Genomic DNA, 16,296 nt, shown 5'->3' with positions numbered 1-16,296 from the left:
GTATTAAATTTCAAGAATAAAGAGCAGCATCTGTAGTAAAGGATGTTTGTTCATCACACAAAACAAAGCATTATGAGTAGACAGTTTTTTCTTTTCCTCTTGCCTCTTGTTGAAGATAGGAGTGGGAGGGGAGACGAGGGCGTGGGGGGGGGGGTGGGGCAAGGGGGGGGGGGATGGGGGAGGGGGGGAGGGGGAGAGGGGGGCGAGGGGCGGAGGGTAGGCGAAGGGTAATGAGGGGGTTGTGTGGGGAGGACGAAGATGGGGGAGGGAAGGGGGAGGAGGAAGGAGGGGGGGGGAGGAAGGGGGGGGGGCGGCGGGGAATTAGGGCGTCGGTGAGATCGTGCAGCGCGCGAGGAGGTGGGTTGAGAGGGGTGGGGTGGGGGGTAGTGAGGGCGGGGGAGTGGTGGGTGGTGGGCGTGTGCTGGGCTAGTTGGTGGGCGGTAGTGATGGGTGCGTTGCCTACGCAGCTCCGCGGGGGGCCCCCGACCAGTTTGGATAGGGTTTTGTGGCGCGATTGGGGGGGGCGCAGAGGGAGTGGGTGGTGTGTCCGGGGTAACAGTGAGGGGGGGGGGAAGGTGGGGAGGGGGGGTGCGGGGAGGGGCAAGCCAAAGGGTCGGAGGTCGGGGGGGGGGGGGGGGGGGGGGGGGAGGGGGGGGGGGGGGGGGGGGGGAGGGGGGGAGGGGGGGGGGGGGGGGGGGGGGGGGGGGGGGGGGGGGGGGGGGGGGGGGGGGGGGGGGGCACATGAAAATACATACAGGTTAATAGCTGTTAACTTAGAACCTTTCATCAACATTGGGGTGACCTTACAGTCCACGAGAGAGCCAACACTGGTGAGAGACCTTTGCAAATATTTGGCAAAACGTATAAGTTGCAGGCAAGTGGATTTGTATTTACAAAAATTTGGAGACAGTTCAGCCGTGGTTTGTGGTCAAAACAGAAGGATTCATAGAAGTGAGGAGCCACATAATTGCAGCAGTTTTGGGAAAAGTTTTACTCAAATCACATTCTTGGAAAAAATACCTGAGCATCAATAACAAACTCCTGTGTGTGAGACATGCTCACAAAATGAAAGAATATTGATGATGAAATGTAAATATGTTTAATGTAAAGTTTTCCAAGTCAGATGTGAGTGAATAACTTCCCTGCTTAATACGACCACATGAGAAGTCGATTAAATGTGAACATACCTTCTTTTTTTGCTATGTTTAACTGTAAGTTAGGTATGTGCTTTGATTGATTTGACTATAATTGGCACAATTTCAAACGGAAGTTGGAAATTGAATTAACAGAAATTGTGAAATGTTGCTTGATATTTAACACATGTACTGAAATAAATCTTTACAAGTCTAAATGTTGTGTACTTTTTGAAGTGCTGCTAATTACAGCTTCTGTGATCGACACGGCTTGCTAAAGTTATGAAATTTCACAGATTAAACAAAATGATATTTGAATTAGGTCAGAGAGTTATATAATAACAATCATCTTTACTTCATTTGTTTGTGGAGAAATTGGCTGAAGTCAAAGGTCAAATGGTGAGGTCAGGAGGGAAGAAAGTGTTCAGGAGCCTCGAGGTCTTATGCTGTATTATTTATGATGCTGGCCAAGGAGAATAGAGACACTCTCAAAGTTCATCAGAAGTGCCTGAGTCGGTCTCACATTCTGCTGCCCAACTCATCCTGGTGGATAAACTTTAAACCCTAAGATAACACCACAAATACTACACGCCCAGAATTAGTCAGAGAGAATATCTTTACTCATGGAGGTGTTATTGTCAGTATATTCTAGTCTGCAGACACAGATGTCTGTTTTATGCAGATTGAAACAATCACCAGCAAGCTATCTATTATGTCTAAAAGGCAGCAACAGGTTCTCTTCGACCTGGCCACCACAGTGTTGGAGATAGACTGGCCACCTACTGTTTCTCAAGCACAAACAATTAATACGACTGAGGACCTCAAGGCCACACGTGACCTCGTGTTACCTAAGGATAGAAAATTCCATAACATCATTAGCTTGTCTCATCGATGAAATAGATTGTATGCATAATGCTTTGTTTATTTTCGGATGTGCAAACATTTTTGTTACAGAGTGGTGCTGATATTCTTGAAACTTTCCAACATTTATAATGATATTAAAACCAGCAATTTCAATAAATCCCATCAGCTGACAAGCGGAAATTAATAAACATCCAATCCACGTCGGAACTTAACAGTGTGACATCCAGCGGAAGTAACAATACAAAATTGAGTCAGATGGTTATATAATACACAATCATCTTTACTCTATTCACTTCTGATTTAAATAGATGCATTGATTCAAACAGGGGTCTTCAACCTTTTTCATCCCAAGGTCCCCTTGGATGAGAGACAAACAGAACAGGGACCCCCACATGTAATTATTTTTTTAAAAAGTGTCACATTTTAAGCCTGGCCCAAAATAAGTTGTACATTTCCTTTATTCACCTTTTATTTCTCCCTATTAACTGTGACAAATGTATCCATTCAGCTTCATTTATTATCATACTAGTAACAAGCATTAAGTTGGTAATGTTAATGATTCATGTTCATTTCACAACAAAGAATGAACTGCTGTGTTTGAGCCAACACCTTTCCTCTCCTTTTTTTTCTTTTCCCATAGCAGCTGGACATGTTATGTTAGCGGCATATATCATTTTTGTTAAATTCTTAATTCTCACAAATTATTTTGACAAAAATTGGCGGACCCCCTTTAGTACCTCTTCTGGACCCCCTAGGGGTCACAGACCCCTAGTTGAAGACCCCTGCATTAAAAGCTTGTTGGTCCACTGGGACTGAATAGCTGACTGTATCTTCAACAAGAGGCAAGAGGAAAAGAAAAAAACTGTCTACTCATAATGCTTTGTTTATGTGTGATGAACAAACATCCTTTACTACAGATGCTGCTCTTTATTCTTGAAACTTTACTACATTTACTGATGATATTAAATACTCCAATTCCCAGTAAATACCATGCCCTACAAGCGGAAAGAAAAGCTTCTGCACATCCACCGTCGGAACTTAACAGTGTGACATCCAGCGGAAGTAAACACTACAGCCGTTAGCAGCGTTAGCTCTGTGCACGTGACGTTATTGAATGAAGTGGAAGACGGTATTGTAGCGGTGACACAGTTAATTATTTAATCTGTAATTAAGCGACAATGTCTTCAGTTGAGTGTTTGAGAGAGTTTGTCAACGAGCGACTAACTGCTGCTGCTGAAGAAATATTTGGAGTTTTTCAAAAAACTATCGTCGAGTACGAAGAAGAGATCTATCGTCAGCGCAAACTGCTGGATATCGTTTGCAAACCTGAAATAAAGTTACACAGGATAGGTGAGTAAAACTTTTACTAGTTAATCATTTATAATCACAGTTGTTAGATACATCAGTAACGTTACTGCTACTAATTTAGTCGCATGTCTGCATTTCCTCTTCACCATCACAGTAGTATCATATTCCTTTTGCTCTCTGTCCCTCCAGATCTCCAACAGCAACATGTCTGTGAGGAGGAAGAGGAGGAGGTTCTCACTGACCAGCAGCTCTGTAACCAGGAGAGGAGCTCCAGTCTGGACCAAGAGGACCCAGAGCCTCTACAGATTAAAGAGGAACAGGAGGAGCTCTGCACCAGTCAGGAGGGAGAGGAGGTTGTGATAAAGGTGGAGGCTGATACCTTTGTGGTGACTCCTACTGATGAGGAAAGGGACCATGTTGAACCAGAACCTGAAAGTGACCACCAGCTGCTGTTGAACAACTTTTATGCAGCTGAGAGCCAAGATCAGAAAGGATACAAGCATGAACACTCTACTAGAGATGCAGAGTCAGAACAAAACGATCAACAATATGAAAACAGAAGTCAGAGTAACATCGTCTGCAACCCTAACTTGTCAGGGGCTGACAATAATATTCACAAACCGTCTTTTAAATGTAACACTTGTGGGAAGGATTGTAAGTATAAGTCAGTACTTCTGAACCACATGAGAATTCACACAGCTGAGAAGCCGTACATTTGTACAACATGTGGGAAAGCGTTTGCACAGAATGGTACCTTGACAATCCACATTAGATGCGCCCACACTGGTGAGAGGCCGTACCTTTGTAATACCTGTGGGAAAAGATTCAGTGATCTTTCAACATTGAAAAGGCATCAGAGGGCTCACACAGGTGAGAAGCCATATATTTGCAAAATCTGCGATAAAACGTTTAGTAGAATTAACTCATTGAAAATGCATCAGAGAATGCACACAGGTAAGAAGCCGTATATTTGCAAAACCTGCGGGAAAGAAATTTGTAGTATTTACTCATTAAAACTGCATGAGAGAATTCACACAGGTGAGAAGCTGTACCTTTGTAAAACTTGCGGGAAAAGCTTTAATAGAATTAACTCATTGACTGTCCATCAAAGAATTCACACAGGTGAGAAACCGTATGTTTGCGCAATATGTGGAAGAGCTTTCAGACAGCGTAGTGCCTTAAGCGTCCACATTAGATGCGCCCACACTGGTGAGAGGCCGTACCTTTGCAACACCTGTGGGAAAAGATTCAGTGATCTTTCAACATTGAGAAGGCATCAGAGGGCTCACACAGGTAAGAAGCCATAATTTTGCACAACATGTGGGAAAGATTTCACACATAGTAGTACCTTAAACGCCCACATTAGATGTATCCACAATGGTGAGAGGAAATATCTTTGCAAGATCTGTGCGAAAAGATTCACTTATCTGTCAGCATTGAAAACGCATGCAGCAACACACACAGACGAGAGACCATACGCTGCAACACGTGTAAGAAAACGTGCTGCGTCACATTCGACTTGAAAAAGCACATGAAAATACATACAGGTTAATAGCTGTTAACTCACAAATCATGGGAGCTTTCATACATAGAGGTGACCTTACAGTCCACGAGGAGAGCCAACACTGGTGAGAGACCTTTGAAATATTTGTCAAAAGATTTTAGTCGCAGACAAGTAGATTTGTATTTGCAAAACGTGGGAGACAATTCATTTTGAGTGGTTCATGGTCAGAACGGAAGAACTCACTGACTGACTGTTTTGTATGACCATATGAAAAGTCCTATTGTTTGTAAATGTGCCTTCTTTTTGCTGTTTTATGCTGTACACTACTTCACTGTGTCTGATTTATAGCTGAGTTAGCAAATTGAATGATCAGAATTTGTGAAATATTTTTTTTTTACATAGAATATGTACGTTTGTATATATATACACACACATACATATTGAAATAAATACTTACAAAGTCTAAATGTTTCATTTTTGGAGTACTGTTAATATACAGCTCTGTGACCAACACGGCTTGCTAAAGTTCTGAAGTGTCACGATACAGAAAGGATGGATTAAACAAAATGATCAACAAGATGCCAGAGGAAAATAGCTGTCTACTCATAATGCTTTATGTGTGATGAGCAAACATCTTTTGTTACAGAGTGTGCTGATTATTCTTGAAACTTTCCAACATTTATTAATGATATTAAACGCAGCAATTTTCAATAAAATCCCATCAGCTGAAAGCGGAAATTAATAAACATCCACCGTCGGAACTTAACAGTGTGACATCCAGCGGAAGTAAACACTACAGCCGTTAGCAGCGTTAGCTCTGTGCACGTAACGTTATTGAATGAAGTGGAAGACGGTATTGTAGCGGTGACACAGTTAATTATTTAATCTGTAATTAAGCGACAATGTCTTCAGTTGACTGTTTGAGACAGTTTGTCAACGAGCGACTAACTGCTGCTGCTGAAGAAATATTTGGAGTTTTTCAAAAAACTATCGTCGAGTACGAAGAAGAGATCTATCGTCAGCGCAAACTGCTGGATATCGTTTGCAAACCTGAAATAAAGTTACACAGGATAGGTGAGTAAAACTTTTACTAGTTAATCATTTATAATCACAGTTGTTAGATACATCAGTAACGTTACTGCTACTAATTTAGTCGCATGTCTGCATTTCCTCTTCACCATCACAGTAGTATCATATTCCTTTTGCTCTCTGTCCCTCCAGATCTCCAACAGCAACATGTCTGTGAGGAGGAAGAGGAGGAGGTTCTCACTGACCAGCAGCTCTGTAACCAGGAGAGGAGCTCCAGTCTGGACCAAGAGGACCCAGAGCCTCTACAGATTAAAGAGGAACAGGAGGAGCTCTGCACCAGTCAGGAGGGAGAGGAGGTTGTGATGAAGGTGGAGGCTGATACCTTTGTGGTGACTCCTACTGATGAGGAAAGGGACCATGTTCAACCAGAACCTGAAACTGACTACAGTGAACCTGAACTGAATTGTGATGACCAACAACACCAATGCAGAACTCACAGCAATACTTACAAACATTCTTTCAAATGCGACAGCTGCGGTCAAGATTTTACGCACAAGGCAGCATTGGAGAGACATGCGAAAATCCACACAGGCGAGAAGGTGTATTCATGCAAATTTGGTAACATGGAAACCATAAGAAAGCATCAAAACATTTGCACAGGTGTGAAGCTGCATAATTGCACAACATGTGGTAAAGCTTTCAGAGAGAAAAAAATCTTGAAAGTGCACATACAACGCGTCCACACACATGGGAAGCTGTACCTTTGCAACACCTGTGGGAAAATATTTCGCAGAAGTGACTCATTTAAACTGCATCAAAGAATTCACACAGGTGAGAAGCCGTATAGTTGCACAACATGTGGGAAAGCTTTCAGACAAAGTGGTGACTTGACAGACCATAAAAGACGCGTCCACACTGGTGAGAGGCCGTACCTTTGCAACACCTGTGGGAAAAGATTCATTGACTTTTCATCATTGAAAATGCACCAGAGAATTCACACAGGTGAGAAGCCGTATACTTGTACAACATGTGGAAAAGCTTTCAGACAGAAGGGTGCCTTGACAATCCATTTTAGACGCATCCACACAGGTGACAAGCCGTACACCTGCAACATATGTGAGAAAACATTTTGCGCCACATCTGACTTGAAAAAGCACATGAAAATACATATAGTTCAGTAGCTGTTAACTTGCAAATCATGGCACCTTTCACACATAGTGGTGACTTTACAGTCCATGAGAAGAGCCAACACTAATGAGAGCTTTGCAAATGTTGGCACACCCACGAGCGCAGGCAAGAAGCTTTGTTTTTGCAAAACATGGGAGACAATTCATTTCCAGTGGTTCATGGTCAGAACTGAAGAAGTCAGATCAGTGAGGAGCCACATAATTGCAGCAGTTTGGGAAAAGTTTTACTTAAATCACATTCTTGAAAAAACACCTAAAGATCAATATACACACTTCTGTACACACACACTTCACTTGTGCAGAAGCTACTGAATGTAAAATGTTCACAATGAAGTTGGAATGTAAATATCATAATGTAAAGTTTCTAAGACGTGAAGTGAATGCCAACACTATTTCATATGGCCACATGAGAAGTCCTGTTGAATGTGAATGTACCTTTTTTTTGGTATTTTATACTCTACACTACTTCACTGTGCCTGATTGATCAAATAAATCTTTACAAAGTATAAATGTTGTGGACTTTTTTGAGTACTGCTAATATACAGCTCTGCGTTCGACACTGCTTGCTAAAGACTCTGTGTGTGTGTGTGTGTGTATATAAACTACACACAAAAACAGAAAAGGAAATTTCTGTCTGGTAGCTCAAGTCTTTGTTTTAACAATGCTTCTTTGCAAATCTTATGCCATTGGAAAGCCCGTTTACCTTGACCTTTGAACTGATTGGTTGAATCCTTGAGCTGTGCCTCCGCTGGCACTGTAGCTTTGTTGACTCCTGTTGGTGGATGTCTGAACTGATTTTTTTTAACTTTGTGGAACAAATTCTATGACGGAGAGTCTCAGAGAAGATTATTTTTTTTAACTTTTCAGATATGAATTCATCACATCTGACTGAGCTCTGAAGCTCCATACATCAGAGCTTCTGTATCTAAGCACAGTAACCCAACAATTTCACTTGACAATTTCAGCAACTCCTTTTTTCATCTGATTTGAAGCTCCAGCTCATGTCTTTCTTTGAGGGCTGCTGCCATAGCAATGAGTGCAGCCCTTTCAGCTTCTGCTTTGAGTCATGCAGAAGAGGTTGATGACCTTCAAGACCTGTGGCTGTAGTGACAACCTGATGAGCAAGCTTTACCATCAACATTAGAAACACTGTCCCCTGGACCAATATCATCACTGATGGAAGTTGGTGCAACATTATCATTTGCCACAGTTGTATTTGTGACTGTATCTTCTTTTTGCTATTTTATACTGTACACTACCTCACTGTATCTAATTGATTTGTCCATAAATGACAACAATTCTAAGATAAATTAGAAAATCAAATTAAAAAGATGTTGTGTGAAATGTTGCTTGATATTTATACACATGTAGTGAAAGAAATACTTACAAAATCTAAATGTTGTGTACTTTTTGGAGTACTGCTAATATACAGCTCTGTGATCAACACTGCTTGCTAAAGTTCTGAAGTGTCACAATACAGAAATAATGGACTAAACAAAGTGATATATTTAAACAATCTTATATAATTTAACAATCATCCTTACTTCATTCACTTGTCTCTTCTGAGTAAAATAGATGTATTCCTTAAAAGGTTGTTGGTCCACTCCAATTGAATACCTGACTGTAGCTTCATCAAGAGAAAAAGAAAATAGTTGTTTTCTCATAATGCTTTGTTTATATGTGATGAGCAAACATCTTTTGTTACAGATTGTGCTTATTATTAAGGAAGCGCATTCCATTCACTGGATTAAAAAAAATTAGACACTTTATCAGGATCTCGTAAATTACGAGATAAGGTGTCGAATTTTTTTATCCAGTGAATGCAATGCGCTTCTGTAAATTATTCTTGAAACTTTACAACATTCACTAATGATATTAAACGCATCAGTTTTCAATAAAAACCCATCAACTGAAAGCGGAACTTAAAAAGTTTCTGCACATCCACCGTCGGAACTTAACAGTGTGACATCCAGCGGAAGTAAACACTACAGCCGTTAGCAGCGTTAGCTCTGTGCACGTAACGTTATTGAATGAAGTGGAAGACGGTATTGTAGCGGTGACACAGTTAATTATTTAATCTGTAATTAAGCGACAATGTCTTCAGTTGACTGTTTGAGACAGTTTGTCAACGAGCGACTAACTGCTGCTGCTGAAGAAATATTTGGAGTTTTTCAAAAAACTATCGTCGAGTACGAAGAAGAGATCTATCGTCAGCGCAAACTGCTGGATATCGTTTGGAAACCTGAAATAAAGTTACACAGGATAGGTGAGTAAAACTTTTACTAGTTAATCATTTATAATCACAGTTGTTAGATACGTCAGTAACGTTACTGCTACTAATTTAGTCGCATGTCTGCATTTCCTCTTCACCATCACAGTAGTATCATATTCCTTTTGTTCTCTGTCCCTCCAGATCTCCAACAGCAACATGTCTGTGAGGAGGAAGAGGAGGAGGTTCTCACTGACCAGCAGCTCTGTAACCAGGAGAGGAGCTCCAGTCTGGACCAAGAGGACCCAGAGCCTCTACAGATTAAAGAGGAACAGGAGGAGCTCTGCACCAGTCAGGAGGGAGAGGAGGTTGTGATGAAGGTGGAGGCTGATACCTTTGTGGTGACTCCTACTGATGAGGAAAGGGACCATGTTGAACCAGAACCTGAAAGTGACCACCAGCTGCTGTTGAACAACTTTTATGCAGCTGAGAGCCAAGATCAGAAAGGATACAAGCGTGAAGACTCTACTAGAGATGCAGAGACAGAACAAAACAATCAACAACATGAAAACAGAAGTCAGAGTAACATCGTCTGCAACCCTAACTTGTCAGGGGCTGACAATAATATTGATGAACCGTCTTTTAAATGTAACACCTGTGGAAAGGATTATAAGTATAAGTCAAATCTTCAGAAACACATGAGAGTGCACACAGGTGAGAAACCGTACATTTGTAAAACTTGCGGGAAAAGCTTTAATAGTATTACCTCATTGACTGTGCATCAAAGAATTCACACAGGTGAGAAACCGTATGTTTGCGCAACATGTGGAAAAGCTTTCAGACAGCGTAGTGGATTAAACGTCCACATTAGATACGCCCACACTGGTGAGAGGCCGTACCTTTGCAACACCTGTGGGAAAAGTTTCACTGAAATGTCAACATTGAAAATGCATCAAAGAATTCACACAGGTGAGAAGCCGTTTATTTGTACAACATGTGGGAAAGCTTCCACAACGAGCAGTAATTTGAAAGTCCACATTAGAAGCGTTCACACAGGTGAGAAGCCGTATATTTGCAAAACCTGCGGGAAAAGCTTTAATAGAATTAACTCATTGACTGTGCATCAAAGAATTCACACAGGTGAGAAACCGTATGTTTGTACAACATGTGGGAAAGCGTTTGCACAGAATGGTGCCTTGACAATCCACATTAGATGCGCCCACACTAGTGAGAGGCCGTACCTTTGCAACACCTGTGGGAAAAGATTCAGTGATCTTTCATTATTGAAAAAGCATCAGAGGGCTCACACAGGTAAGAAGCCATAATTTTGCACAACATGTGGGAAAGATTTCACACATAGTAGTATCTTAAACGCCCACATTAGACGCGTCCACAATGGTGAGAGGAAATATCTTTGCAAGATCTGTGCGAAAAGATTCACTTATCTGTCAGCATTGAAAACGCATGCAGCAACACACACAGACGAGAGACCATACGCTGCAACACTTGTAAGAAAACGTGCTGCGTCACATTCGACTTGAAAAAGCACATGAAAATACATACAGGTTAATAGCTGTTAACTCACAAATCATGGGAGCTTTCATACATAGAGGTGACCTTACAGTCCACGAGGAGAGCCAACACTGGTGAGAGACCTTTGAAATATTTGTCAAAAGATTTTAGTCGCAGACAAGTAGATTTGTATTTGCAAAACGTGGGAGACAATTCATTTTGAGTGGTTCGTGGTCAGAACAGACTGACTGTTTTGTATGAGCATGAGAACTCTGGATATAAATGTGCCTTCTTTTTGCTGTTTTATGCTGTACAGTACTTCACTGTGTCTGATTTATAGCTGAGTTAGAAAATTCAATTAAAGAAGTTATGAAATGTTGCTTGATATATATACATTTTCCTGAAATAAATAATTACAAAGTTTAAATGTTTCATTTTTGGAGTACTGCTAATATACAGCTCAACACGGCTTGCTAAAGTTCTGAAGTGTCACAATACAGAAAGGATGGATTAAACAAAATGATATTTAAATTGGGCCAGAGGAAAATAGCTGTCTACTCATAATGCTTTTTGTGTGATGAACAAACATCTTTTGTTACAGAGTGTGCTGATTATTCTTGAAACTTTCCAACATTTATTAATGATATTAAACGCAGCAGTTTTCAAAAAAATCCCATCAGCTGAAAGCGGAAATTAATAAACATCCACCGTCGGAACTTAACAGTGTGACATCCAGCGGAAGTAAACACTACAGCCGTTAGCATCGTTAGCTCTGTGCACGTAACGTTATTGAATGAAGTGGAAGACGGTATTGTAGTGGTGACACAGTTAATTATTTAATCTGTAATTAAGCGACAATGTCTTCAGTTGACTGTTTGAGACAGTTTGTCAACGAGCGACTAACTGCTGCTGCTGAAGAAATAATTTAGTCGCATGTCTGCATTTCCTCTTCACCATCACAGTAGTATCATATTCCTTTTGCTCTCTGTCCCTCAATGTTCCCCCCTCCAGATCTCCCCACAGCAACATGTCTGTGAGGAGGAAGAGGAGGGAGGTTCTCACTGAACCAGCAGACTTCCTGTAACCAGGAAGGAGCCCCAGTCTGGACCAAAGAAAACCCCAGGCCTCCTACAGAGTTAAAGAGGAACAGGAAGAAAGCCTCTGCACCAGTTCCGAGGAGGGAGGAGGAGGTTGTGATGAAGTGGAGGCTGATACCTTTGTGGTGACCCTCCTTACTGATGAGGAAAGGGACCATGTTGAACCAGAACCTGAAAATGTGAAAAAAAGTGAACCTGAACCAGAAAATGGTGACCAACAACACAAACGCAGGAAGTTTGCAGCAGTTACTCACAACAGTCGTTTTGAAGTGACAGCTTGGTAATATTTTTTAAGTACAGTCCACTATTGGCAGAACACAACAATGACAGGTTCATACAGGTGGAGAGCGTGACTTTTCCTGCACAACATGTGGGAAGGGTTTCACACGGAATAGTAACTTGACAGACCACATTAGGACACGCTTCATAACTGGGTAGACGGCCGCCCCCTTTGCAAGGTCTGTGGGAAAAGATTCAGTTATATGTCAGCACTGAAAATGCATCAGAGAATTCACACTGTTGAGAACACGTATTTGGACATGTGGAAAGCTTTCACACCCTTAGAGTACGATTGAAATGGAACACATTAGACACATCCACAGTGTGAGAGAACACACATATTGGCAAGGCGTGGAAAAAGATCAGTGGCATTTCATATTGAAAGTCAGTCTGAGCACTCACACCGGGGAGAAGCCTGATACAGTTTACAACATGTGGGAAAGCTTGTCAACCCTTAGAGATTAGCATTGAAAGGTACCACATTAGGACACATTAACAGTGGTGAGAGTCCACATCTTTGCTAGGTCTGTGGCAAAAGAGGTATGTCATCATTGACAGTGCGTATGATAAGCCGTATAATTGTCGAGACAGAAAATTTATATCACATTTTTTTTGTTTTTTTTTCAAGTTTTCAGTGGGGACCCGTAACGTTCTGCGTAGACTGTGTGTTTATGTGGCGCGAGTGTCCCGATTCTGATGAAGAGCAAAAGGTTGACTAAACAGCCAAGCACGTTTTTGATTTGTTCAACTTAGTCCCTATGTGAGTAAGGTGTTATCTCATGTTTACACTGCCCCCTTGCCCAGAATGTGTTAAGCATATTCTTGTGGCAACTGGTGGAAAGTTTCAGAGAGAATGGTTACCATGGAAGTAACACATATAGATCATGTTTCACAAGTGGTAAGAGGCCAAAAACCTTTACAAGGTCTGTTAGAAAAAGATTCAGTCGCATATATTATTGAGAGCATCAGAGTTCACAAAGGAGAGAGGCCCGTTATCGTGTTTTCAACATTGGGGTTTAAAGTCACACCGTTTAGACCTTTGAAAAGGACACAGTAGAACGCCAACATTCACAAGGGTGAGAGAGCAGGATGCCGCAATATTGTTGAGAAAAGATTCGGTCAGAATCGGCACGCTGTGGAGGATCGAGTAAGCACTAATTGCTACACATACACAGGAACTTTTGCATTTGGGCAAAAGTTTTCCAAGTCAGAGATGTGAATTGAATGAGCAAACTAATTTTATATGGCCACAAGGAAAGTCCGTTGAATGGTGAACATACCTGTTTTTTTTTTGCTGTTTTATAACTGTACACCCTACGAAATGGTGCCCTGTTGAATCAATAAATAAAGTCTTTACAATATAATAGCTCTCAAAATAGTACCCAATGTTTTAGTTCCCCGACATACAGTTGGTGGGAAACCGTTTTAAAAATCACTGTCATGTGACCGCCTGTTTATGCTGATTTATAACATATCACACAATCCGTTCCCTCGGCACGTCATCACGAGTCGTTGTCGCCCATCTTTGTGAGTTTACAGTAAGAACTGCAGCACAGTTGATTAATCAACTTTAAGTCCCATTGTTACGCGGACAATGACCATCACAACCAGGAGCTTCCGGTAAGTTTTTCAAAAATAAAGTGGCCCGAACTGAAAAATTCAAACAGGTTAAACGGAAGCAGACCCAGAACAATCACGAAAATGTGTTTTGTTAAGTCGCCATTGTAGCGTCAATACAAGGGTAAAACAGAGAAACGTTAAATAAATATTCTCTGGATTTTTTCTGTGCCGTGTTTTTTCTATTTTTTTGCAGTTACGCTTGTCCGGAAAGTTTGTTATTGTCCTCTCGCTTTCTCCTCTTCCCCGTTTAAATATCCGTTATCGGGTCGTCGGGGGCACAGTTCACCAGGGAAGCCCAGATTGCCCTCTCCCCGGCCAACTTTCATCCACTCTTCCCAGGGGACCCAGGCGTTCCCAGAAACCAGCCGAGAAGACAATAGGTCTCACTCCTGGAGATGCTATTTGTGAAGACCTAATAATATTAATTATATTATATTTAATTATATATGTATAATTATTATAACTCTAAGATACTTGGTTGTAAGATAGTACATTGTGTTTCCCCTCCTTGGTTTCCATATTTGTTGTGCTGCTGTAATAAGTGATGTTCCCCGTTTGGGGATCAATAAGATGTATTAGCTAGTCTTATCTATCTTAAGTCTTTCTATCTTATCCTTAGTCTATCTTAGATGTTTTTTTTCATTGTTTGCCTCTATTGGGTCAACGTTGTAATAGAAACACGAATTTCCCTTCTTTCAGTAAGAAAGCCAAACATATTATTTCGTCCAGTTTGAGTAATCAAAGGTACACTTTGTTTATTGACTAATCTAATCTAAACTATTTTACACAAACCGTGTGTGGAATAAAAAAACACCATTTAAACAACCGTTTTAAAATCACTAGTCTTACGCTGCCCCTCGTGGGGTCCAGCACGGGAGAAGAGCAACAACATTTTATTGTCAAAGTAGCGGTCACGGTATAACCTGATAGCAAGACGTCCGGTAAATGTACTTTTCAATAAGTGACGAAGAAAAATTGAATTATATGTTGAATGATCTCTTAAATTGTTATAAAATCCTGGAACATAAATACATGTGGGAAACCGTTTTGTATACAACGAAAAACTTTTCACAACATTTATTATGCTAATTAAACGCAAGCAAGTTTTTCCAAAAAATCCCATCAACTGAAAGCGGAAATTAATAAACATCCCACCGTCGGAACTTAACAGTGTGTGACAATACCAGCGAAGTAAACACTACAGCGGTTTGTAGCAGCGTTTAGCTCGTTGCACGTGAACGTTATTGAATGAAGTGGAAGACGGTATTGTAGCGGTGACACAGTTAATTTTTAATCGGTAATTAAGCGACAATGTTTTCAGTTTGAGTGTTTGGAGACTTTGTCACGAGCGACTAACTGCTGCTGCCTGAAGAAATAATTTTAGAGGGTTCGCATGTCTGCGGCATTTCTTCCTCTTCAACCAGCTACAGTAGTAGTCCATAAGTTACCTTTTTGCTCTCTGTCCCCCAGATCTCCAACAGCAACATGTCTGTGGAGGAAAGAGGAGGAGGTTCTCACTGACCCAGCAGCTCTGTAACCAGGAGAGGAGCTCCAGTCTGGACCCAAGAGGACCCCAGAGCCTCTACAGGATTAAAGAGGAACAGGAGGAGCTCTGCAACCAGTCAGGGAAGGGAGAGGAAGGTTGTGCTGAAGGTGGAGGCTGATACCTTTGTGGTGACTCCTACTGATGAGGAAAGGGACCATGTTTGAAGCCAAGAACCTGAAAATGTGAAAAAAAAGTGAACCTGAACCAGAAAATGTGACCAACACAGACACAACGCAGAAGGTTGCACAAGTCTCACACAACAGTCTTTTGATTGACAGCTGGTGGGTAAATTTTAGAGTACAAAGTCACATAATTGCAACGACACATGCGAAAGTCATACCAGGTGAGAAGCGTTTTTACCTGCACAACATGTGGGAAGGGTTTTCACACGGAATAGTAAACATTGACAGAACACATTAGAACATTCACAACTGGTGAGAGAGGACCCAGCTCCTTTGCAAGGTCCTGTGGGAAAAAGATTCAGTTATAATTGCAGCAATTGAAAATTGCATCCAGAGAAATTCACACTGGGGTGAGAAGCCGTATGATTTGGACATGTGGAAAGCTTTCCACCCTTAGAGTACATTTGAAGGAACACATTAAGACCAACATTCACAGTGGTGAGAAGACCACAGATTGTGCAAAGGTCCCCTGTTGGAAAAAGATTCAGTGGGCATGTCATCAATTGAAAAGGCATCCTGAGACACTCACACCGGGGGAGAGCATGTATAGACTTGATACACCATGTTGGGAAAGGCTTTCAACCCTTAGAGGTAGCATTGAAGACCACATGTAGACAAATTAACAGTGGATGAGAGCCCCACATCTTGCTAGGCGGGTGTGCAAAAGAGGTTTCCAATACATTGACGGCGTGATATAAGCGTATATGTGAAGACAGAAATGTGATGATCACGAATTTTTTGTGTCAAAGTTTCATATGGAAAGCCAACGTGCCCACGTAGCGTAACTGTGGTTATGTGTTATGTTGGGCCCCTGAGCTTGTTCCCG

The 16,296-nt window shown here is 41.5% G+C and overlaps 3 protein-coding genes across 4 annotated transcripts; all 3 read left to right on the top strand.

Annotated features, from left to right (window-relative positions):
* The first annotated feature begins 3,014 nt into the window (after positions 1-3,014).
* Positions 3,015-4,813, top strand: LOC104940053 (zinc finger protein OZF). 2 transcript variants are annotated; one of them, XM_027285887.1, is made up of 3 exons: positions 3,021-3,347; positions 3,495-4,072; positions 4,496-4,813. In XM_027285887.1, the coding sequence occupies exons 1-3, from the start codon at positions 3,176-3,178 to the stop codon at positions 4,610-4,612; spliced, it is 867 nt and encodes a 288-aa protein (XP_027141688.1). In that variant the 5' UTR covers positions 3,021-3,175; the 3' UTR covers positions 4,613-4,813. The 2 variants fall into 2 exon arrangements, with proteins under 2 accessions (XP_027141687.1, XP_027141688.1); XM_027285886.1 differs by having other exon boundaries at positions 3,015-3,347; positions 3,495-4,813.
* A 454-nt stretch (positions 4,814-5,267) lies between these two features.
* On the top strand, positions 5,268-7,138 carry LOC113747168 (zinc finger protein 501-like). The gene is made up of 2 exons (XM_027285888.1): positions 5,268-5,883; positions 6,031-7,138. The coding sequence occupies exons 1-2, from the start codon at positions 5,712-5,714 to the stop codon at positions 7,017-7,019; spliced, it is 1,161 nt and encodes a 386-aa protein (XP_027141689.1). The 5' UTR covers positions 5,268-5,711; the 3' UTR covers positions 7,020-7,138.
* A 2,443-nt stretch (positions 7,139-9,581) lies between these two features.
* LOC113747055 (zinc finger protein 660-like) lies at positions 9,582-15,406 on the top strand. Its single transcript, XM_027285038.1, has 2 exons — positions 9,582-9,948; positions 15,213-15,406. The coding sequence occupies exons 1-2, from the start codon at positions 9,609-9,611 to the stop codon at positions 15,404-15,406; spliced, it is 534 nt and encodes a 177-aa protein (XP_027140839.1). The 5' UTR covers positions 9,582-9,608.
* Positions 15,407-16,296: the final 890 nt, after the last annotated feature.

The sequence above is a fragment of the Larimichthys crocea genome, chromosome XII (assembly GCF_000972845.2).
Source record: "Larimichthys crocea isolate SSNF chromosome XII, L_crocea_2.0, whole genome shotgun sequence".
Classification (NCBI taxonomy): Eukaryota; Metazoa; Chordata; class Actinopteri; family Sciaenidae; genus Larimichthys; species Larimichthys crocea.
This window is presented reverse-complemented; position numbering and strand designations above follow the sequence as displayed.

Bases quoted from the DNA above. Each gene is read 5' to 3' on its own strand.
- LOC104940053 (XM_027285886.1), top strand. From the start codon at position 3,176: ATGTCTTCAGTTGAGTGTTTGAGAGAGTTTGTCAACGAGCGACTAACT. The intron at 3,348-3,494 runs GTGAGTAAAACT...CTGTCCCTCCAG, and splicing joins AATAAAGTTACACAGGATAG to ATCTCCAACAGCAACATGTC.
- LOC113747055 (XM_027285038.1), top strand. From the start codon at position 9,609: ATGAAGGTGGAGGCTGATACCTTTGTGGTGACTCCTACTGATGAGGAA. The intron at 9,949-15,212 runs GTGAGAAACCGT...TCTGTCCCCCAG, and splicing joins ACACATGAGAGTGCACACAG to ATCTCCAACAGCAACATGTC.
- LOC113747168 (XM_027285888.1), top strand. From the start codon at position 5,712: ATGTCTTCAGTTGACTGTTTGAGACAGTTTGTCAACGAGCGACTAACT. The intron at 5,884-6,030 runs GTGAGTAAAACT...CTGTCCCTCCAG, and splicing joins AATAAAGTTACACAGGATAG to ATCTCCAACAGCAACATGTC.